This window comes from Vicia villosa, linkage group LG4 (genome assembly GCF_029867415.1).
Source record: "Vicia villosa cultivar HV-30 ecotype Madison, WI linkage group LG4, Vvil1.0, whole genome shotgun sequence".
Classification (NCBI taxonomy): Eukaryota; Viridiplantae; Streptophyta; class Magnoliopsida; order Fabales; family Fabaceae; genus Vicia; species Vicia villosa.
This window is the reverse complement of record NC_081183.1, coordinates 36,451,217-36,476,319: the sequence shown is the minus strand read 5'-3', so window position 1 is coordinate 36,476,319 and position 25,103 is coordinate 36,451,217. Positions and strand designations below refer to the sequence as shown.

The following is a 25,103-nucleotide window of genomic DNA, read 5'->3' as shown; positions in this document are numbered from 1 at the left end:
CTTTTCCATTCCCGGGCGTTTCCGACAAATTAGTTTTTAAATTTTAAGAACCTACCCCACACTCTCACTTTACTCTTTTGCCTCATTTCAATTCTTCCATCAACCATTGTTTATTGCCTCCAGTTCCTCTGTCCCTCTCAACCAATACCCTTCCACCTTTTTCCTACCCACTCCCTATCCCTATCAAAAACACACTCTCTCTCTCTCTCTCTCTCTCTCTCTCTCTCTCAATGCTACTCAAACTCAGCTTCACTTTCAGTTCAATTGTCTAGATCTCTTCATTTTCTTGCTAGGGCACAAGGTTAACCACTTTTCCTTCACTCACATTAGATCTAACCAACCTATTTCATTTCGTTCTTATTTTTATTATTTCTATTTTTGTTTTTATAGTTTTTTTTCAGGTTGAAAAATGGAAGTGCCGTTGGAGTCTGAGAAGAAAAAATCTTCCGAAGCTGTTAAAACGGTTTCAGCTGGTTCGGTTTCCTCGAGAAAAAGAGTCGAGGCCCGGAACGTAACGGATTCAGGTTCGGTTACAAAGAGATCAGGTTCGGGTTCAGGTTCAGTTAGTTCGAGTTCAGTACCGAGAAGAAACAGTACCGGAGGGCTAGCACAACGGTCTTCGTTATCATCAGATGGAAGAACTAAAACTACTGGTAGAGATAAAACTGTTTCTTCTTCGGTTACTGAACCAGTGCGAAGATCTCTCCCGGAGATTCGCCGGAGTTCGATTTCTGCTTTGCATGCTGGTAAGCCGGTTGCTGCCGTCTCGCCGGTGGGAACAAGGACGTCAACCGTTTCTGGTTCGAGTTCGAGTAAGGCGGAAGTTGTTAAGAGGCCGTTAAGTAAGCCGGCGTTGTCGGTTTCTGCTTCTTCATCCTCGTCGAGGAGAGTTGCTTCTTCAAGTGTTGATGTTAGTGGCGGTGGTGCTGTTAGGAAGAGTGTGGCGAAGGTTTCGTCGCCGTCAATGTCGGCAGGGTCGCCGACTGTGTCTGGAGGGTTGAGAGCGGGATCTATGTCAGCTTCTTCGGATAGGAGTTCTGGTTTGTCTGGGAGGAAGAAAGTGGGGACTCCTGATAGCCGGAATTCACGGTTTATTGTTCTTCCGCAGATTGAGGTTAAGGCTAGTGATGATTTGGTAAGGTTTTTTGTGGTTACTGCAGTTAGTTTTTAGTTTACTGTTTAAAATATTATTAGTGAGTTATTTAGGACGGGTTTGATTGATGGATTAAAATTACAATTCGAGTAATATCATTTCTACTAACGGTTATTGCTGAAATTTTCTAGGAATTTATAAGAAGGTTATTGCTGTAATTTATTCCCATGAATTTGTTTGGGAAGTTATTAACATTTCTAGGAATATTTTTAAATTTTATTTTATTTATAATTTTGAAATTTTAAAAAGAAAAAACAAATGTGTTAAAATAATATTAAATTAGGTAGTATTATTAGATGTAGGTGCTTTTATCTTTAAAAATAAGTAGTGGTTGTTGGGTGATTTATTTTAATTTTAGGAAAGAAAAAGCTTTATTATGAAGTTTTAACTTAATGGCTTTCATTTGTGGAATGAAAAAAATAATAATGGTGCGTACAGTCAGATTGATTGTGTATTTTGTGAACTGTTTAACAACTAATACTAGTAATGTTTGGAATATTTGAGTGCATTAGTTATCATTAAAAGGACTCACCACTTCGTCTTACTTATTTTGGGGGGATATTGAGGAAATTTGCAGGAAAAAACATGACTGTCATGTATAGGTCACAGTTTATTTTTTACTTTGAAACCTTGCTTGAACCATATTGTAATGAAGGTTTCAGAATCAGCCCCTTTTATTATTATTATTATCTAATTCTGAACCATATTGATGTTTTATCAGAGATTGGATCTTAGGGGACACAGAGTTCGCAGTCTCACTGCTGGTGGATTAAACTTATCCTCAAATTTGGAGGTAAGTGTGCCTTCTGTTTAGCACATTATGTTAGGTAATATGTTCACAGTTGTTTTTGGCAATTTTTAAATGAAATTTAATTTATGGCAGGGGAATGACCTCATTTTATTTATTAAGTCCTATAACAGATGAGCATATGAGTAAATTCATATCAATGTGTCCTTTAATTTTCTCCTCTACTCATTCCATTAAAGCACGAGTCAGCTTCCTTGTCCATGTTCGATTACTAATTATTTTTAGGAAAGCAAATAGTTTGCTATATGGCTGAGCATACACAGTAGTATGTGTAAAAAATAGTTGGGAAATCTTTTCATTTGCAAGAGAGAAAAGTTAGTAAAGTGCAGCTCTTTCTTGGTGCTTGCTTTTGTATTACTTGTATTTTAGCAAATTGCTAGATTGGTCTAGGTTTACTGTTTTCCTAAATGGGCTGAGATGCATATTGTCCAGTTGCTGCTGTGCGAAATACCATGGCAAGACTAGTGAGCTGATGTTGATTTAATTGCTATTGACTCTTCAATGGCTTTAGGTTTTTGTTATTTAAGATTATGAAATAAAATATCGTATTGCCTTTATTTATTCCCACGCCTGCATAATGTGTAGGAGAGAATCTCAAGTTGTTTAAATTTTAACATACCATAGTTACTTTGTTTTTTGAGGTTTTTCATAGCATTTAACTTATGACTCTTATTGGCAGTTTGTCTATCTCCGTGACAATCTCTTGTCTACATTGGAAGGAATAGAAGTACTGACAAGAGTGAAGGTTTTATACATAATCTGTGCTTGGTTATAACGTTTGAATATCTTCAAGTGATCTCTCTACTAACTAATTGAAAGAAACCATTTGATTTATCAGGTTCTTGATTTGAGTTTTAATGATTTTAAAGGGCCTGGATTTGAGCCTCTCGAGAGTTGCAAAGTACTGCAGGTATACATATATTTATATGGGCGCACTTGCTTTTGCCTTATGGATGCAATGTATATGTAAAATTTTAATAATGACATTATGGAATTCATAACGTTTATGTAGCAACTCTATCTTGCTGGAAATCAAATCACATCATTGGCAAGTCTCCCGCAACTTCCCAATTTGGAGGCAAGCTTTAAAAAAACCTTGTCAGTTTTCTGAATTTTTTATTCAGATTTTATTTTTTTGGTCTTCAACTTAAGTTTTCATAAAACATTTGTATTTTCTATACTTCAATTTTGCAGTTCCTCTCAGTAGCTCAAAATAAGTTGAAATCTCTCACTATGGCAAGTCAACCTCGACTCCAGGTTGTTTTGCTGTATCAAGTATTGACCATATATTGTGTGCTTGTTTAACATTTTATTGAGTAACAATAAAGTAATCTGATGCAGGTGTTAGCTGCCAGCAAAAACAGAATTACCACACTTACAGGTTTTCCATATTTACCAGCTCTTGAGGTTAGTCTGATATCCTTGTTATTTGGTATAACATAACCTAGGTTAGTTGGATATCATTTTTATTTGGCATAACATAACCTTAAACAGTTGATCACATGTAAAACATTTATTGGAGTAGACTTTTTTCATAGGTATAGTTAATCACTAGAGACATCTAGTTATCTAATTGAGAATATAGAGTGAGTGTCGTTGATTAGAGGTTGTTAAATGCTATAGTTTTTGTTTTAATTTTGTAGTTTTAACTTTTAATTTGTAATAAATTTATGTTTTTTTTTAGAAAAGTAGTAAGGATATTGTTTAGGTTGCCATGTGATTTTTGGTTCTATCTTTATCATATAATCTTGAATTTCCTGGTATATCTTGATTATTAGTGGCATTTAGCATTTATAGAATCTAGAAGCAATTGTATTTATGATTGTAGCCATTGTTTTTATCGTATACAAATTTATTTTACTTTGAGTTTTGTTTTCTATATTGGAAATTATAAGTGCATATAATATACCATCACCACAATCTTAACCTTTGGTTTTCTAATCAACAATTTTAATACTGCAATTTTCTCTCCATGTGATTTTTGTTTTCTATATTGGTAAATAAACCTTAACATTTAGACAAAGAGTTTATCTTGCTAATACTCCCGTTTTCTCCAACACCGCCAAGCATTTGGTTGAAGAGGTCATGGCTGATTGTATAAAAGATAAATGTATAATAATGTGGCTGGCTGCAGTCTGAGTCTAGTTTTTAATACTCGATGTTTCCATTAAATCAAAGCCATATCTCTTCATTTCTAACTTCTAATCGAGATTGCACCATATGAAAGTGGACATGATGGGCTCGTTTAGAAACAGTTGGTAGTTATCAACACAAGGGTACTAGTTTAAAAATTGGATAACATATCAATAATAACGCAGGAACTTAACCTAAGAAATTCTAAGTAACTTTTGAGTACTATTTAGTGTTGAATTGGAGTGTACATGTATGTGCAAATACTTTAGTGTAGACTGATCTATGTTGATTTCAATGATTTAACTTTAACTTTTTTGCTTTTAAAAAAGTTGTTTTCAATGATTTATTTTAATGTAGCATTTGCGAGTGGAGGAGAACCCTATACTGAAGATGCCTCATTTGGAAGCAGCCTCAATATTGCTTGTTGGGCCTACTTTAAAAAAATATAATGATAGAGGTATGGGCCTTCAATTGTTAGCCTTTGGCTTGTTAAAATGTTGGTGGAGCTGATTGAAGAATTTATTCTAATTTTAACTACTAGTTATTAGTTAAGGAGTATCTGGCATGTTTTATTTGAGTGATTTGTACTGGTATCTTCAAATTCTTATGTTCTTATGCATTAAGCTAGTTCATTGAATATGAAAAAGTTTTGTAGATCTCTCTCGTGAAGAAATTGCAATAGCAAGACGATATCCTGCACATACAGCTTTGTGCATTAGAGATGGTTGGGAATTTGGTCGCCCTGATCAAGCTGCAGAGTCAACTTTCCGCTTTCTAGTTGAGAAATGGAAGGATCATCTTCCACCTGGTTTTTTTCTCAAAGAAGCTGCAATAGATAAACCATTGGAAGAAGATGTGTGCCGCAGTCACTTCACATTTGTTCATGATGGTGCACTGAGTACAGACCCACCCTTAGTCTTAAAGTATCAATGGTTTTGTGGTGATGTAGCACTGTCAAATTTTGTCCCTATTCCAGAGGCCACTGATGAGGTATTTTAGTTGATTGTATTATTACCATTACTTCAAATTTGTTTGTTAGTATGTTTGTTTAAGTTATTTATGTATATGATATTGTATTTATTTCAGTTTTACTTGCCAAAACACGATGAGATTGGAAAAATTCTGAAAGTGGAATGTACTCCCTCTTTAGGAGAGACAGAATATCCTTCTATATTTGCCATCTCTTCTCGTGTTAAACCAGGTATATTTACCTCGTTCCTTTATGAATGAACTACTAAATTTTGAGATCTTAGACTTGAAATGAATTTTACTAAATTAAGTGTCCTGAGATGAGGATGTTGTGTTGGATGTATGGTAAAATTATACGGGATATAATAAAAAATGACATTGTTAAAAAGAGAGTTGGGATAACACCTATAGTAGAAGAAAAGATGGTGGAAACTAGACTTAAGTGGTTTGGGCATGTAGAGAGAAGATCTACATGTGGATTTTATAGTAAGGAGTGTAGATCCGATGGAGGATTGTCAAATTGTTAGAGGTAGAGGACTACCTAGAAAAAAATATATGAGAAACTATTAAAAAAGATCTCGAGATTAATGAGAAGGATACAAGTCTTGTTTTTTATAACATATTGTGGAGTCATTTGATACATAGCCTGTCCCACTTAGTGATATAAGGTTCAGTTTATGTTGTTGTATAATTATGGCTCATTCTATTGTCTTATTTATCTAATCTATTATAGGAAAGTAAATTATTTACAATAAATGCTACGATCCATTCCTGATTAACAAAGAGGTTAGTCATTTATTTGGTTGAGTTAGTTAGAAAACAAATAGTATGACACGTTACTCATAAGTAGTGTTAAAAGTACCACATTGGACAATATATGGCCTGAACATGCGCTTATAAAAGGAGGCAATCCTCACCCTACAAACCAGTTTTGTAGGATTGAGTTAGGCCCAACCCACACATTCTAAGAAAAAAGTAGAAAGGAGGGTGGAAGACACTTGAAGAGCTTACATTGTTCTGTGTTACGGATCAAAATACACCTTTGAATGATTACCGATGAGTGACCTGCCAACTTTCTGATTCTGTCTGGTTAAAAAAGGAGGCGTCTTACCTGTATTGTATAGATTGTAAATTAATATTAATGGCCTATTCTTTTGGTAATTTCTTAATGCTTATATAATTCATGTATTACAAATGATTCTTTTGCTTTTGTATTTTTCATAAGGGAGTGGAATTCCAAAGGTTATAAACCTTGAACTCCACGGGGAACTGATAGAAGGAAGTATCATCCGAGGTAGTGCTAAGGTTGCATGGTGTGGTGGGACTCCAGGAAAGGGTGTTGCTAGGTGAGAGAGCATTCCTTATACTTGCAGTGTCGTTTTGTATTATGTTTATATGTCCAAGTCATATTCAACTAAAAATGGTGTAATGGAACAATGCCATTTGTTTTTGTATCCTTGCTTGCTTTAGTTGGCTGCGGAGAAAGTGGAACAGTAGTCCAGTGGTCATTGTTGGGGCAGAAGATGACGAGTATCAGCCCACCATTGATGACGTTGATTCAAGTTTAGTTTTCATGTACACACCAGTAACAGAAGAAGGTGCCAAAGGAGAACCTCAATATAAATATACAGATTTTGTAAGAGCTGGTAATGATTGAAATTTGTCCTTTTTTATATTCTTTAATTTTTCCTAGCTACAATTGAAATGCTTGATAATGCAGAATGCTAATCTAGATCCCCCCACAAGTTTAACACTGTTAGAAAATATGGTCAACAATAATTACGAAATTTTCTATGTTAGTGAGTTATTTGACTTTTAGTCTGTTGTGGATTTGTTTAATTAGCTCATTGGTTGATTTGATTCTAGTCATACCTGGATAGGAGAAGAATATGCAGCTTAGATACACCCTAGTTCTTCCAAATACTATCGGTTTCAACATGGTATCAGACTATCAGAGTTGTTTTATCCCTTATGATCCAATTCTTTCCCTATTTCTATATCTAAATTTCATAAGTCTGGAAATACTTTTGTATTCTGTTTCTTGAATGCTTATAGCTGAGGACATTGCTGAAGTTATAAGTTTCTAGATAAAGAAAGAGGTGAAGTAATAGACTTTCAGCTATGAATGTGGTTCAATACAAAAAGGCTAAAAGCTACCTCTTATTTATACTTATAGAGTTCTGTAATTCTGCGTGTCTAATACTTAGCGAAAATATTTTTTCCCATTCTTATTAGAGAATTCTGTAAATTCTGTGCGTCGAGCCTAACATTTGTTATTGCTTTTGTTTCCCCTTTTGGTTAAAACTGAACCAAACCGATTCTTTATAACCTATTCTTAATATAAAACCAGCTAATTAGGCGAGGACTATCTAAGGCTTCATAGTTTCCTTAGATAACTTAGGCTGATTGATTTTTTTCCAACATGATGGAACCATGTTTCTCTTTGTTTCCGGCACGTTGAAGTGAAATATTCAGATTCAAATGGTTTAATGGCTCATAATCATTATACTGACTTATTTGGAAGATTGATATTGTCACTAAGGAATTAGTTTATATTATATCATTGGCGGATAACTTTCCCTTTTTAAAACTCTCTTTATATAATCGTGATCATGTCTAATTTTCTATAATTTCCTTTTTTATTCATATGGCAGCTCCCCCTTCAGTCAGTAATGTTAGAATAGTTGGAGATGCTGTCGAAGGAATCACCATTAAAGGAGTAGGTGATTATTTTGGCGGACGGGAGGGACCTAGCAAGTTTGAGTGGCTACGAAAGAACAGGGATACTGGGTCAGTATTCTCTTTATCATGCCTTTCTGAAGGGCACAGAAGTATTACATTAAAAAATAAAGTCTCATATTCTTGTCTTTGGTTTGTGCTTCCACTAATTGGAAAGTGAAATGTTGCATTCATTTTGATGCTTTGGGGGGTAGTTAACACCTTATTTTTACCTAAAATTTCTCTCTCATATTGTTCCATTAACTTCCATCACTAATCTATGCAGAGATTTTCTGTTAGTGTCAGCTGGTACATCTGATTATACCTTGACCAAAGAAGATGTTGGCTGTTGTCTGACTTTTATATACATACCGATTAATTTTGAAGGTTTGGTATTTGGGCTCGACACAATCAATATATCCATTTTATTTAGTCGTCCTGTATTTCTATAATATCGTCACTGGTTTCTCTTTCAGGCCAGGAAGGAAAATCGTTGTCTGTGACGTCCTCTGTTGTAAAACAAGGTATCTTAAAGATTGCTAACAATGTCTCCTGTACTTGCGTACTTCTGTTATGCATCGTTTCCATTTTATTATGCTTTTGGGGAATGATTGTCTCTAGTCATGTAAATTTATATTTTGTGATTTACTTTTCCTTGGTATATAATGATGAGAGTCTTATTCCTGTGTATATTAAACAAAAAGAGTTTGGTTAACATTTATAGCATTTCGCTGTATCATTAGTATTATGAGAACCAGCTCTTAATTCACAAGACAAAAAATATTTACCGTGTTGCTTATTAATTAGGTGTGTGTATTTAGTTCTTTACCATTCTTCTGCGAACATGATGAAATGTTTGCCAGGGATTATTTTAAGAAATAAATTTCTGCTAATATATACTGAAAATTGACATGCTATAATGCTTGTCTCAATTTCAGCTCCACCAAAAGTAACAAATGTCAAAATAATTGGTGATCTACGAGAGAATGGAAAAGTCACTGCGACTGGTATTGTAACTGGAGGAACTGAAGGATCTAGCAGAGTTCAATGGTACAAAACATATTTGCCAACTTTGGATGAAAGCAATCTTGAAGCATTAAGTACTTCTAAAATTGCTAAAGTAAGTGCTTTGTTGTTTTGGCATTGGAATTCGGGTTGTTTTCCATTGAGTTGCACAATTTCCTCCTCTATGCACTACCTTCCAATTTATTGTTTTGTTTTGTTTTGACTTGGTCAGGCATTTCGGATTCCTCTTGGAGCTGTGGGCTGTTACATTGTTGCAAAATATACACCGATGACTCCTGATGGTGATTCTGGAGAACCAACATTTGTAATATCTGATAGAGCAGTTGAGAGTAGGTTTACTTGTCTCTTTGCACTCTCTTTTGTTCTTTTTCTGTCATATACTACCAAGCATAGAAAGTTATATTGTATTTGTGTGTTTGAGTTGGCGTTGGGAGAGAGGTCAAACAACTCTTTGAGTTCACAAAAACTCTTTGTTACATTGACATTGAATGTGCCTTGGAATGTGGGTCAATGCTAAACCAAACACACCATATATAAACTGATTCCTTTTATCAAAATAATTTATTCTTAAATTAAAAGTCTATCTGAAGTTTGAAATAAAAACTTTTTGCATCTCATTTGCAGCACTTCCCCCAAGCTTAAATTTCTTATCAATCATTGGAGATTACTGTGAGGATGGAATATTGACAGCTTCATATGGATATGTTGGAGGTCATGAAGGAAAAAGTATATACAATTGGTATTTTCATGAGGTATGCACTTGCATCAAAGTTCCACAAAATATGCTTATTTTTATTTTCTAAATGTGAGGAGAACCTAATCCCTACGACGTGTCATGTCGGTGTCCTATATTTTTTACATGAGCAATGTCGACATGTCATGTTAGGTGTCTCTGCTTCATAGCTATAACGTTGAGGAGAGTTTTTTGTCTTCTTCCCTACTTCATGTATTAGCAATGGCGACGTGTCATGTTAGGTGTCCCTGCGTCATAGCTAATAATGTTGAGGAGACTTTTTTGTCTTCGTTCCTACTTCATGTATTTTGGCATTTTTTTGATGTAGTTTCGGAAAACAAGAAAATGGATTGAGAAATTTATCAAATGGGCTGGAAAACAGTAGTACTTTGCGCTACTAGCAACAAATATGAAAAGCAGCATTCCAATCTATGAAAATTGTCCTTCAGATAGAGAACTTAATCTCTAAAATATCTTCTAAATTTCCAGGTTGAAGGTGATTTTGGTTCTCAGATACCGGGGGTTTCTGGACTTCTGCAGTATCGCATTACCAAAGAAGCTATTGGAAAATTCATCTCATTCCAATGTACTCCTGTTCGGGATGATGGGGTTGTGGGTGACAAAAGAATTTGCATGGGCCAGGAACGCATTCGCCCTGGTAATACATTTTATGAGGTCTATGTGGCAAAATTTGTTTCATTTCTTTATTGTTTTATACAAAAATGAAATTTACATGAATAACATGTAAGCTAGAAATTTCTGATGTGAGAAGTATTTATTCATATAAAAGTTAAAAAATGGAGAATCAAGAAGCTTCCATTAAAAAAAAAAACAGATACAAAAGAAAAAATGATTCAATAAAAATCAACTTTGAAGAGAAAAACACAGTCATTGAACAAGTCTGACATAAATTTTTTATTGCTCTGTACTTTAGATTTTTAATTATTAATTATGAAGGTCTCTATAATTTTGTGTATTTTCAATCTATGTTTATTTTGCAAACTGGTTTTTAATCTTTGCAATAGCAGCTATCCCGCTATCTGCTATACCAGTATAGCATTTTAGGGAGTTGGTGCTGTACGACGCTCTGAGATAAACAATATTGATGAAAATCTCTGAAAATTTGGAAAATAGGACTATCTAAGTAAACTACAGTATAAAAAATGTAGTGGGTAATATTAATCTAATTATGATTTTAATTAACATGATCTGAAGTCCTAGCACAAGGATACATGAGATTAGAAATGCAAGAGTGGCAAACTAAATTGAAAGCCTCATGATCTTTCAGATCTGATATAAATAGATTTCCATAAATTGGGTCCATCCAAAATAGTTAAAAATGAAATATTAGAGCACTGTGCATGATGTAGGAGGATTGTGCGTATCAAAGAAGAAACCACACATCGGAAGGCGCCAAAAGGAATAACAAGGCGCCCAAAGGAATAACAAGCGCTAAACCTTGATGTCAATAATTCTTGGCTTGATACTTTTCTCATTATTATTTCTCGTATATATAGAGGTTACAGGGCTATATCGGTAATTACACTAAATAATTACATTTAAACTAATTCCTATTCACATCCCCCCTCAAATTGATGCTGCTTGTCAATGAGCATCAATTTGCTAACAAGAAACTGATGACGTGGACGCGGAACAGCCTTGGTAAGAATATCTGCAATCTGCAACTGAGTACTGACATGAGGAAGTGATATTATTCTGTCATCAGAAGCGTCACGGATTGAGTGACAATCAACTTCAATATGTTTGGTGCGTTCATGAAAAACAGGATTCGCAACAATTTGGATGACACTTGTATTGTCAGCATAAAGTGAAGTTGGCTCTATTTGAGGAAATCCAAGTTCAGCCAAAAGACCACGAAGCCAAATTATTTCAGAACAAGCAGCAGACATGGCACGATACTCAGATTCAGTAGAAGATTTAGAGACTCTCGCTTGTTTCTTACTTTTCCATGAGATCAATGAAGAGCCAAGAAACATGCACCAACCAGTGACATATCGTCGAGTATCAGGGCACCCTGCCCAATCGGCATCACTTTAAGCACTCAATTTAGGAGGAACTCCAGTAGGAAAGAATAAACCACGATGAGAGCTTCCCTTCAAGTAACGAATTATACGATGAACTGCTGCCAAGTGAAGGTGGCGAGGAGAGTGCATGAATTGACTTACTTGTTGAACAGCAAATGATATGTCAGGGCGAGTAATAGTCAGGTAATTAAGGCTACCCACGAGTTGACGATACAATAAGGGATCATGCAACAGATCACCATCATCACGATGATATTTAACATTAACCTCAAGAGGAGTATCCACTGGATTAGCCGATTGCAGACCAGCCATAGAAATTAAATCTGTGGCATACTTGTGTTGATGGAGGAATATGCCCTTGGATGTAGAATGAACCTCAAGACCAAGAAAATAATGCAAATTACAAAGATCTTTCATATGAAACGCTGCTTGTAACTGCTGTTTGAGGCTTTGAATGGAAGCATGATCAGAACCAATAATAATCATATCATCAACATACAGAAGAAGTAGGACAATTCCAGTAGATGTTCTATGAATAAATAGAGAAGAATCGTATTGACTCTGAGTAAAGGAAAACCCAAGTAGAGTGGAGCGAAATTTTTCATACCATGCTCTAGGCGCTTGTTTCAAACCATATAAGGAGCGTTTGAGCTTGCACACACCCTTAGATGACGGAAATAAACCTTGAGGAGGAGTCATATAAATATCTTCCGTCAGGTCACCATGAAGAAAAGCATTTTTCACATCTAATTGATGAAGAGCCCACCCGTTAGAAGCAGCTATAGAGAGTACCGTACGAACAGATGTCATTTTGGCAACCGGTGCAAATGTCTCATCATAATCAATTCCATATTCCTGCTTGTTTCCTAAGGCAACCAAGCGAGCCTTGAAACGGTTGAGGGACCCATCAGAATTCAATTTCACATAATACACCCATTTGCAGCCAATGGGTTTAACATCAGGAGGACAAGAGACAATATTCCATGTGAAATTCTCTTGAAGAGCTTGAAGTTCCTCATTCATTGCTTTTATCCAACGTACATCTTTAACAGCCTGTGAATAGCAAGTAGGAATAGATATGCTAGAGAGTGTGGCAGTTAGAGAAGTATGTGAGGAATCATACCTGTCTGGTGAATATCTATCTGGTGCTCGAGATATTCGACCAGAACGTCGTGGTTCAACCGTTACAGGAGCAGGTGGCAGTTCAGCATCGGGAAGGGGTGTGGGAACCTGCTGTTTGTGTTTTCTGACATATACATGACCTGGTTTATAGCGTTCTATAGATTGAGGCATAATAGAAAACTTAGGAAGAGTAACAATATCATTCATGACAGGAGAAACACATGGAAACATAAACTGATTATCAAAAAATGTCACATTCCTAGAAATGCGAAAACGATGGTTAGTGATATCATAACACACAAATCCCTTATGAGAGTGACTATACCCCATAAACGCACATTGAACAGACTGCGCTCCAAGCTTATGCCTTTCAAATGGAGGTAAGTGAACAAAACAAACACATCCAAAAGTATGTAAATCATTATAATTAGGCTGAATTTTAAAAAGACGAAAAAAAGGGGAATCGAGATCAATAACCGTAGAAGGAAGACGATTGATCAAGAAGACAGCTGTGGAAAGAGCCTCCACCCAAAATCGGGGTGGTACAGAAGCTTGAAGAAGTAAAGTGCGGGTCACATCAAGCAAATGACGATTCTTGCGTTCTGCCATCCCATTTTGTTGGGGGGTATTGAGACAAGATCGTTGGGACAAAATGCCTTTTTGTTGAAGAAATTCTTGAAACTCACGAGACATGTACTCACCACCAGAATCAGAGCGAAAAATTTTAACATTTTCATGAAATTGAGTTTCAACATATGTCAGAAATTTCTTAAACATAGAAAACACTTCAGATTTAGACCGAAGAAAATATATCCAAGTTAAACGACTATAATCATCAATAAATGTGACAAAATATTTATAGCGAGCATGAGAAACTACAGGAGACATACCCCATACATCACTATGAATCATTTCAAAACAAGAGGAAGCCCGAGAAGCACCAGACGGAAAAGGAAGTGTTTTACTTTTAGCTAATTTGCAAACAGAACATGAAAGAGAGGCATTAGAAACAACATTTTTATTTCCCAATAAACCAGTTCTAAATAAATGAGATAAAACAGCAGAGTTAGGATGACCCAATTTTCTATGCCAATCCTCATAAGAATTCAAGACATTATTACAAACAAGAGATAAATGACTAGAAATAAACTGAAGTGGAAACAGTCTTCCCACTTTAGGCCCCTTCGCAACCACCTTCCCCGACACCTGTTCCTGCACAAGGCAACCATCACGAGAAAAATTTATATTACAATTATTATCAACCAATTGACCAACAGATAATAAATTGGAAGCAAGTCCAGGTGCTACAAACACATCTCGAAAATCAGAGTTGAGGTCACCAACATTCGTGATAGAGAGAGCATTACCATCCGCAATTTGAATTTTCTGATTACCATGGTAAGAATGTAAATTGTGCAAGTATTCAGAAGAGGCTGTCATGTGATTGGATGCACCAGAATCAAGAAATCACGGGCAGGAAACATTCGAAGACTTACCCTGAATTCCCAAGGTTGAAAGAGCGGAAAGTACCATCTGTTGGATTATTTCAGGTTGGAGAGCACCACCATTAGATGGATTGGTGATGGAAGGACCAACTGGAGAGCTTGTACTAGCAGGAAATGCTTGCACCGAGCGTTGTGCTGATCGTGGAGGACGGGTGGGACAATCAGAGATAATATGGCCCCGCTGCTTGCAATAATTACAAAACTTCTTACTGCAACTCTGAGCAAAATGTCCAAATTGTTTGCAAGAGAAACATTGGACATGTCGAATATCACGACCTTTACCTCTACTCTGAGGAGCATATGCAAACATAGCAGACTCATAAATGACAACATCGTGAGACATGGATCCTTGAGTAGCAAGACGTTGTTCCTCTCTGAGAAGTTCACCAACACATGTATCTAAAGAAGGAACAAGATTCCTATTCAGCAAAGCACCTCTGACAACCTCAAATTCTGCACGAAGCTTCATGAGAAATTGATCTCGCCTACTAGTATTGTAGACCTCTTGGGCATCCGCGAGAGAACTCTTGGGAACATCAACATGTAAAATCGCAGAGTGTTCTGTCCACAAATTCAAAAAACCAGAATAATATTCTTGAACAGACAGATTGCCTTGTTTGTAATTGGCAATGTCTAGCTCCAACTGAAAACGTTAGGCCGCGTTGTCTAGGTTATAGATACGCTTCAAGTAGTTCCACATTTCTTGGGCAGTGAAAAAAGATCGCAAATTATTAATCATGTGAGGATCAATAGTACCGAGAATCCAAGTGATAATCTGAGCATCTTCTATTTCCCATGCATCTAAGTCAGTTGTCTCTAACGGTGCCAAAGAGACATCGTCCAAGTGACTCCATAATCCTTTCCCTTTGACATACATCCGAAACTGAAATTCCCAAACAAGATAATTCTTTCCGGTAAAACGAACACAAATATGATCTATCTCTTCTTCGGAAGCCATAATATCAGAGATGACTTAAGAACAATTTTGTTAACGTAACAATTTTGTTAACGTGAAACAAGAAACACCAACGGAACACTGAAGAAAATACTTGTCGACACCAAATCAACACCCCAATTCAGGATACTCGCCGACACCAAGTCAAAACCCTAATTCAGAATACTTGCCGACACCGAGTCAAAACCCTAATTCAGAATACTTGCCGACACCGATACGATAACACGATCAAAGCAAACACGATTTGTAAGCACCCGAGATTAGAATCGCAATCTTGGAAGAGATTACCGAGAACCGAGATGATTTCAATTACCGAGAAACGAGATCTACCAAGACGATTTCAAGAGCGACCCAGTGGGGTGACGCTGAATAAAGCCAAGATTAACCTAAAACTCACAGGTTTGATCGAAAACCTACTGATACCATGTCAATAATTCTTGGCTTGATACTTTTCTCATTATTATTTCTCGTATATATAAAGGTTACAGGGCTATATCGGTAATTACACTAAATAATTACATTTAAACTAATTCCTATTCACACTTGAATGAAAACAGGATTGCAAGCACAAACCTTATAGATAAGCTCTGGAGTCCACCAGGAATAAAGAAAACTTTGGATTCTATTATAATAAAAGAGATAATGGTTATGGCCATGCCAAAGGTCTTTAAATACAGAAAACAAATAAACTCTATTGGGCCTTATGGGCCTTTAATCCAAAACAAAATTAAATAAAACAAATAAAATAGAAATTGCTTAAATATTAAAACTAAAATTACTTAAATATTAAAATGCTTTCCGATGTGTGCTTTCTTCTTTGATACGCACAATCCTCCTACATCAGTGCAAGTTAGCAATGCCATACAAAGTTGTACATAAATCCAAATGGTAAATTTTGCAAATTTCTCTTCCCTCCCAGACTGGAAATTAGAATCATTTCCTACTTGAGGTGAAACCAAAGCAATACATTTACAGTTATTAGTTTTAATCTTATCTATAGTGAGCACTATTAGGTGTTATGGATTCCGGTGAGAAGTTTGATCAACTGCAGTATAGTAGATGATTGCTTTGTAAGTAATACTTTACATGATATAAATACATACCTGTGTTGACTGATTAAATCATAGTTTTCTCTCATACCTTCAAATTGTAAATAAGACACCAATATTTATACAAGCCCACCAAAAGGTCTCGTCTACATTAAATTACCAAAAATAAACATGCATCACCTATTTTTTCAATCATGCAATTTATTCCTTTTGCTTTATTTAAGATCATCCCGGATTTTTATATTGTGTTTCTTATGGTGGATTTGTTTCATGGTGATCAGGAAGCCCAAGATTGCTTTCTTTGCGCACAGTTGGGAATGCAGTTGAAGGAACAACACTAAGAATTGAAAAAACGTATTGGGGCGGTGAAGAGGGAGATTCAGTTTACCGCTGGCTTAGGGTACCTTTTCTTTTAACCTTTTGCGCGGTGAAAGTCTTTGTTTGGAACTCCAATTTTGATTTAAATTGACATTAGCCTATTTAGTTTGACAAAACATTTTGTTTTCATTTTGTTTTGAAATTTAATTACAAAACAAAACACCACTTTTTATCTTTAATTTGTTCTTGTTTTCAAATATTTGTTAGGAAAAAATTGAAAGATGTTTTTTGGTTGTTTCCTATACAAATGCTAAACATTTGGGTGGGTTGAGCTTAACTTGATCCCACATTCGCCGATACGGAAAGGGTTGGCCCCACTTATAACCATTATTCATGCCATACCACTATCTGATGGTTGACTCTCAACATCCCCTCTTCTCCGAGACTGAACATTTAGAGTGTGATTCAAGTTGTCTAAAATCAAGATAAGAATTGGCCTAGCGGATCTACTATAGAACGAAAAGCGAGATGAACGTGCTATTTAAAAATCGATTGATAGATAGCCTGATCCGTTCTGAACTTGACTTGTCTCCGATTGCCATGATATTGTAAATATGTTATTTTACAATAGAATCATGTATATAATTATTAGGAGAGTAACATATGTAATTATGTTTTTTTTTTTTTTGGTATTTCCTTTTGTCTTGATTAGCATTTGTTCAAACTAGTCTATATATTTAAAATAAAGCTTGTACAAGGTGATCCAAGTGTATCTCAAAAAATCATTTATGAAATACCTGTATTCTAAATTCTAAAATTGAGGACTAGAAGGATCCCAAATGTTAGAATAGACAATATCAAAGAAAGACATTGATCTTTTATTGACACTACTAGGAAAAAACACCATAACATATTTGCCAAGCAAACGAGATTACAATCCTAGGAATTCAAATGGGAAAGATGAGAAATCAACACCTTTAACTTATTCAAACTTGGATGACCCAACAAAAATTAGTGACATCTAGAGATACAAAATCAATGGGTACACTGGATGAAAGAAATAGAGACCCCATGATTCAGATCTTGTTCTAACCATCTGTCCTATACTGTAGTCCTGTATAAATAAAACGTCAGAAATAAATGCTGTAGAACAGCTGAGAGAACGTGCAATTTGATTAATTGAGATCAAATTAAAGGGGGCAACCAGAAGTCCAGAACAAATAAGATATCATTTTGAGACAAGGATGGAAGAAGTGTAGCTTGACCAATACCAGTAGTCTATGCCTCAGAATAATTTGAAAGCATAATGCAGTGAGGTGTTTTAGGAGGTTTTAGATTATGAAATAAAAGAGGAATTACCAACTATATGGTCATAAGCACCATAATTTGAAATTCAGGATCCCACGATGAGATAGACAAACAGACTAACAACCAAAACGAACTAGTGTAGATGAAGAGGAAGCCTAATGCACTGCCATGAAAGCTATTTTGTGGTTTTAGATTATGAAATAAAAGAGGAATTACCAACTATATGGTCATAAGCACCATAATTTGAAATTCAGGATCCCACGGTGAGATAGACAAACAGACTAACAACCAAAACGAACTAGTGTAGATGAAGAGGAAGCCTAATGCACTGCCATGAAAGCTATTTTGTGGTATTCAGTTCAACGGTAAGCTAAGTTTACAAAATATTCCATGATGATTTCTGATTCATTGTCGAATACACTATAGCTTCATAGGATTTAGCCACTTTACTAACTTTGATGTATGGTTTGTACATAACTGAAGGATTAGGAGGAGTGGGTAACCAAGGAAGGTGGAAACACTTGTATTCTTTCAAAGTAGAAGCAAACCTGTTAGAAACGTATCTTAAGAGCTCTTAGTTAGAGTTTCCCCATCCTAACTATGAACATGAGCAAAAAACACAACCAAATTGGTGGTCCTACTTTTTGTGGTGTATTTTGACACAGGCTCGTGAGTTATGGACTCCTTTTCACAAATTGGTGCAAGAACATGATTAAAATAAATATCAGCTTGTCAAATTCAAATCTTTCAGTATTCTCATCAAGTTGGTATTCTTTCAATTCCGTTTTATATGTAGTGTTTGTATTAGAATTTTGTTTCTATTTTGTTTTTGTTTTCAAAGTTCAATGAAATATTAATTATTGGTTTGTCAATAATATCCTTGATTATTTATGAGATAATGGTGAAATGAGATGATAAATTGCCAAGGTATTATAAGCAAAAGACATTATTTCATCTAAAGTAACAGATTATTGGTACGAACCTAAAATAATGCTAACTGACATTCCTAAACTATTGTATGAAAGGTGAATTAGGCATATCTGAACTCTTTTGATAATAAAGCAGGGATGGAAACAGACTTCCCTTTGTGATTACCATAAGCACTGAATAATGGCATCAATAGCGCAGTCAGTCTCACTTTGTTTTGTTATTCTCTGTTAAATATTTGGTGAACTAACTTATTATCTATGGCTTTATATAGACCAATTCTGAGGGTGTCCAAAGTGAAATTATGGGCGCCACCACAGCATCATATATGCTCTCCATTGATGATATTGGTTTCTTTATTTCTGTTTCTTGTGAGCCTGTCCGAAGTGATTGGGCCCGCGGACCCATTGTTCTCTCAGAACAAATTGGACCTATAATACCTGGTATTGATCTGTTCTTGTTTTCTTAATATCCTCTGTCAGCTTAAAAATGTTCATGTAGAATGGAGATTTTTTAAAACAATTTTATTTTTGTTGTACTTGCAATGCAAATTAGGTCCACCAACATGTCATACTTTGGAAATTCTTGGATCAATGATGGAAGGGCAGCGATTGAATTTCAATGCTGTGTATAGTGGAGGGTCAGGCTTCTACATCCAATGTTTATAAATTCATGTCTCTACTTTTGATTTTATCAATGTTTTCTTCCCCTCACATGGAATCTGTTGGTCACCTTTCAGGGAGAGGGGGGAATGCACCCACCAATGGTTTAGGGTAAAAGACAATGATCTACGAGAGAAAATAACTACTCAAGGTGAGTTTCGTGTAGTTGTGTTCTCCGAGAATTGTGGAGATTATTATTTATGACCCAAGTGTAGTTTTCACAACAATAGATGACCAAGTGTAGTATTCATCTAATCTTTTGATAAATAATTGTACAAAGGCACTAAATATTTTTAAAAAATGTAAATTTAGCGTATACCTGTGTATGGCACGGGTCACTGCACTTGTTATGGAAAACATAAATACTTGATATTTGTGATTAGCAGATTTTTTGGATTTGACTCTTGATGATGTTGGTGCCTGCATTGAGCTTGTCTTCACACCTGTGTGCAAAGATGGAACTAAAGGCAATCCAAAGAATGTGGTATCTGATATGATTTCTCCTGGTAAGATTGTTTTGTGCACGAAATTGGAAAAACAATGTGAACTTTATGTAACATGGCCCTAATTTTGTAGCTGGAGTGCATGATACAATCAGTGATATCTGTTCTGACAATTACTTTAACCAAGTATATTAATATATTTTAACTACATAAAAATTAATTGTTATTAATTCAATAGGGTAAATCTTTGACAAAATAATATCTTCACTACTTAATCAGTAATTAATAGAAGAGTTACTGAATTTGAATATCATTGTACTTCTAAAAGAGTACTAAGTACACTGATGACTCTTGCAGTATACAGAAATGTTTGAAAGTTCTGAATGACTGTCATCTGTGCCTATATATCATGGTTAATGGATTTTTTTTTTTTAGTTTCTTTTTGCCGCGTGTGTGTATGTTTGTATTGCATGTATCAATTCTATAATATTCTGCAATGGATATATACATCTCTTATGTAATTAATTTGTTCTTTTGTCTTCTGAGCTCAGCGGATCCTAAGGGAATAGAGCTCACAATTCCTGACTGTAGCGAAGACAGGCAGGTTACCCCATTTAGGATATATTTTGGTGGACATGAAGGAGTTGGAGAATATATTTGGTACAGAACAAAGATTAAGCTTGAAGGATCTGCACTACTAAATATATCTAATGCTTCTGACATTGAGATATGCGGGACAGAGCTGTAAGTGCCAACATATTGTATTGTAGTAATTGTTATACGAAAAATTATATATCTACATGAAATTGAAGATTATTTTCCTTGTCATGTCAGAACGTATAAACCAACTCTGGAAGATGTTGGATCTTTTTTGGCCTTGCATTGGGTGCCAACTCGTGTGGATAGCACTTGTGGAGAGCCTTTGGTGGCAATTTGCAATACCCCAGTTTCCCCTGGTATAATTGTAGCTCTTAGCTTGCGGCTCTTTATTAATTATCTCTGATGCTTTTAATGTGGGTTCATTGTAATTACATCAGATGTAGAGTGTGATATTTAGTACTTTTAGTTGTCTTACTCCTATATTAATTTGCAGCACCTCCAGTAGTTGCTAATGTACACGTGAAAGAGTTATCTTTGGGAATTTACTCTGGTGAAGGTGAATATTTTGGTGGATATGAAGGAGAAAGCCTTTTTAGCTGGTATAGAAAAGATAACGAGGGGACTGTTGAGCTGATTAATGGAGCAAGCTCTAGAACCTACGAAGTTACTGATTCAGATTACACTTTTCGTTTGGTGTTTGGGTAATGTTTCTAGATTACTCTTTTGCTTTTCATGTTTTACCATGAAGAATATGAATGATATGGCATGATAGACATAACTACTTGGTAAAACTCAGATTCAGAATGTGGAAGAAGAGAGATTTTTTTAATGCTATTTCTCCCCCACTTTAGATTTGAAGATCTATTTAGCGAATTGGGTTTGGAAGGAATTGATTTTGAATGTGTCAAATTTTTAGATTATATATTTTTTGTTTAAATCAAAGTTTGGACAGTCCTCACTTTAGAAGACGGTTTTGTAGGGTTGAGTTAGGCCTATAATATAAGATGGTATTAGAGACTATTTTGGTCCCTTATTGGGTCAAGATTTCTATTATTCCACCAACATTTGTTGACATTCTAGATATCCAATTAAGAGGTGTATTCTTTTCTTGTTCTTCACTTATTCCATCTGTATTAGTCCACACTTGAAGTGTTTAGCCCTAAGTGTAAAGGTGTATGTTTAAAGTTTTACGTTAATTAGAGATATGGTCTAGGTAGTAATTATAAGTCTTAGGAAGTCCTAAACTTACTATCTGATTTGTGGGGTTGAGTTATGCTTGGAACCCAATTTCTACTATGTGCTAATTTTTTTTCTTCCTTTCAGATATACTCCAGTTCGTTCAGATTCGGTTGTGGGCGAACTCAAGTTATCTGATCCAACTGACATTGTTTTCCCAGGTAACCATTATGCAAATATGTAGTTTTCTAAGTTGATTTTTTTTAATGGTAAAACACTTTTAATCTTCAAAATTTTAAGTTGTTCTTGATAAGTAATTGGGGTTCTTGCATTGTCCTGTAGAGCTTCCATATACAGAGATGCTTGCTCTGACCGGAAAGGCAGTTGAAGGTGACTTACTTACAGCTGTTGAAGTGATTCCAAATAGTGAGATGCAGCAACATGTCTGGAGCAAGTACAAGAAAGATATAAGATACCAATGGTATGGTCTTATACTTTACATTGATGCAGGATTACAATATTTCTCATTAAACAATTTACTTTTTAATTTATTCCCTCGTGTCAAATACAGTAATAGCTGGTAGTCACTCTTACTAGCTGTATAATTACCATTTTCATTTGAGTTCACTAACCTAGGTTGAAGTCTGCAAATTTATCTTTATATCAGGTAATAATAAATTTGTTATACTATGTAAGATAAATAATAAAAGGGAGAAAATTATTTCCTAGAAAACTAAGATTCCGACACAACTTGGATTTATTTATTTATTTATTTAAGAACTATAATTCACCTAGAAACATTTGTTTCGCAAAAAATTCATCCGAGGGGTATTGATTATCAATAAATAAAGATCATGCACCAGTAACCTGCCAAGGTGGCTTTCAGACGTGATTCAATAAAAAATGTACCAAATACTAATATATTGAAAGGAGCAGTTGTGAGCTCAGATGAAAATGATAATTATGCAGATAGCAGTTACAATTACATTTGTGATGATACTTTTTCCATGTGGTTCAATATTTCTTTCAACTAACAATTATATTTGTGGTGGTATTTATATCTATATTATGATGAGAACAACAGTTGCAAACTTGCGATGATTTTAATCAAAATCCGTTATTTGTTTAACATGAATATTATTGCAGGTTTTGTTCATCAGAAGTGGGCGACAGTTTTTCATATGAGCCATTACCCAATAAAAGCTCTTGCTCGTATAGGGTGCGGTTTGAGGATATTGGCCGTTGTTTGAAATGTGAATGTGTTGTAACTGATGTGTTTGGACGGTCGGGTGAGGTGGTATACAATGAGACAAGTCCTGTATTGCCAGGTAATTGCCTCGAGTGCATAAGCTTTCTTGCGTTGCCATTATACCCTTTTTGCACATTGTACCCTAAAAGGAAGTACTTTATAGGCAGTCAAGTTGCACATTTAAGGAAGTGTCTCGCTTTTCTCAGAGAAATGACAGTGAATTTACCATTTGAAATATGTAATTGAATTGACTCTTCTATCTAGCAAAATTGGAGTTCTTGTGCTATCTAATGCAAAAGTAGTATTTTAACACTATGACCATTTATTTTATGATTGATTCTCCCTTGCATTTTCGTCATGATTTATGCTTTGCTATAAGTATTATTTGTGCATTCTCAGGGATTCCTAGGATACACAAGCTTGAGATTGAGGGAAGGGGATTCCATACCAATCTCTATGCTGTTCGTGGCATTTATAGTGGTGGGAAGGAAGGCAAAAGCAGAGTCCAATGGCTTAGATCAATGGTTGGAAGTCCCGATCTGATCTCTATACCAGGTATGCTAAATCCTATAGAGCATTAAAAAGAGTTGGTATTTCCATTTTAAGCTGTAGAGAAGTACTGTGATTGAATTTCAATACATAAACCAGATGAACTAAGTTGCATTTTATTTTCCTTTGAAGAGCAAAGGATACGATGTATATCTATGTTAATCAAACTATTTTTATTGAACTTCAGGAGAAACAGGCAGAATGTATGAAGCAAACGTTGATGATGTCGGTTATAGGTTGGTGGCCATCTACACTCCTGTCAGAGAGGATGGAGTAGAGGGCCAATCAGTTTCTGTATCCACAGATCCAATTGCAGTTGGTAAGTTGAAAGTTTTTATCTAAATGGTATCATGATTTGATGGATTAGTAAAGTGTCTTTTGACAGTATATAGTACACTACGGTGAGTTGCCAAACATTTGTTGGTTGCTAATTTTTATATTTGATTACAAATTCATTAATATAACACTATTAATTTATCTTTTTGTGGTTGACAAGATTCACTAATAGTTTGGAATTCTTTTAAGCTAAAGTGTTTGTAAAACAGGCTCTAAAACAATGGAATTCCTATATTAATCATTATTGTGAAGCCGTTACATGCCATTTTTGTTTAAAATGAAAGAAGTTTTCATCTTAATATAGTAGGATTTATATCTGACTTCTAATTCCATGCAGAGCCTGATGTTCTTAAAGAAGTGAAGCAGAACCTTGATTTGGGATCAGTGAAATTTGAGGTAGGTTATATCTTTTCGACCTAAGTGTGGCCATGCCCTAGTTCTGCTGGTGTTATCGTATTGGTCTGAACGAAACATTTAAATTTAATAGTTCACAAGAGAAAATGTCATGTTCGTAAAACCAAATTGTCTAAGTAACTGAATGCTAAACTCTACTTCTGTGGCAGGTATTGTGTGACAAAGACCAAACCTCGAAAAAGGTATTTTTAATAATAGTCTTTTGATGTTTTCATTTGAATTGGAAAAAAGACTTCCTATTTTTGACCTAATAATTTCTATTTCAGATTTCATCAGTGGGCACATATGAAAGACGTGTTCTTGAGGTAAACAGGAAAAGGGTGAAGGTGGTAAAGCCTGCCACCAAGACTTCTTTTCCAACAACAGAAATCCGTGGTAGTTACGCCCCTCCCTTTCATGTAAGTTTGGGTGACATGTGAAACACATTTTCCTTCATCAGCTATGTAATGTCATTGCTAGATTATTGTTTGCTTTTTAGTTTCCCTGTGTTGATTTTTGAATGTATCAGGTGGAGCTTTTCAGGAACGATCAACACCGTCTAAAAATTGTAGTGGACAGTGAGAATGAAGCTGACTTGATGGTGCAGTCCCGGCACATTCGAGATGTTATTGTTCTCGTGATTAGAGGACTTGCTCAACGATTCAACAGCACTTCCCTCAATTCTCTTCTCAAGATAGAGACATGATTCTTTGTAAGTTATTGAAGCATTGTATAGTCGGTCTATTTGATTTCGAAACCAAGTTTCTGAAACCAGTTATCTCAAGGTTTGCTTGTCATGTTTTGAAATGAGGTTTGCTTGTCCTGAGTGCAAAGTATTGTTTTGAGAGAACAGTTTTTGATGATTGAAGATGTGCTTAACATGAGATCATTATAATTTACGAGTTTCACATTAAGAACTGCATGCA

At 35.4% G+C, this 25,103-nt stretch overlaps 1 protein-coding gene across 2 annotated transcripts; it reads left to right on the top strand.

Annotated features, from left to right (window-relative positions):
• LOC131594710 (187-kDa microtubule-associated protein AIR9-like) lies at positions 1–25,103 on the top strand. 2 transcript variants are annotated; one of them, XM_058866906.1, is made up of 37 exons: positions 1–301; positions 402–1,135; positions 1,875–1,946; positions 2,641–2,706; positions 2,800–2,871; positions 2,974–3,039; positions 3,156–3,218; positions 3,303–3,368; positions 4,452–4,551; positions 4,750–5,084; positions 5,181–5,295; positions 6,289–6,409; positions 6,534–6,709; positions 7,718–7,853; positions 8,068–8,168; positions 8,258–8,305; positions 8,720–8,901; positions 9,019–9,136; positions 9,432–9,559; positions 10,030–10,198; positions 16,498–16,616; positions 19,044–19,212; positions 19,325–19,409; positions 19,509–19,582; positions 19,818–19,937; positions 20,426–20,618; positions 20,709–20,830; positions 20,968–21,175; positions 21,798–21,871; positions 21,993–22,131; positions 22,797–22,978; positions 23,299–23,454; positions 23,636–23,767; positions 24,122–24,180; positions 24,348–24,380; positions 24,465–24,596; positions 24,707–25,103. In XM_058866906.1, the coding sequence occupies exons 2-37, from the start codon at positions 410–412 to the stop codon at positions 24,881–24,883; spliced, it is 5,034 nt and encodes a 1,677-aa protein (XP_058722889.1). In that variant the 5' UTR covers positions 1–301; positions 402–409; the 3' UTR covers positions 24,884–25,103. The 2 variants fall into 2 exon arrangements, with proteins under 2 accessions (XP_058722889.1, XP_058722888.1); XM_058866905.1 differs by having other exon boundaries at positions 391–1,135.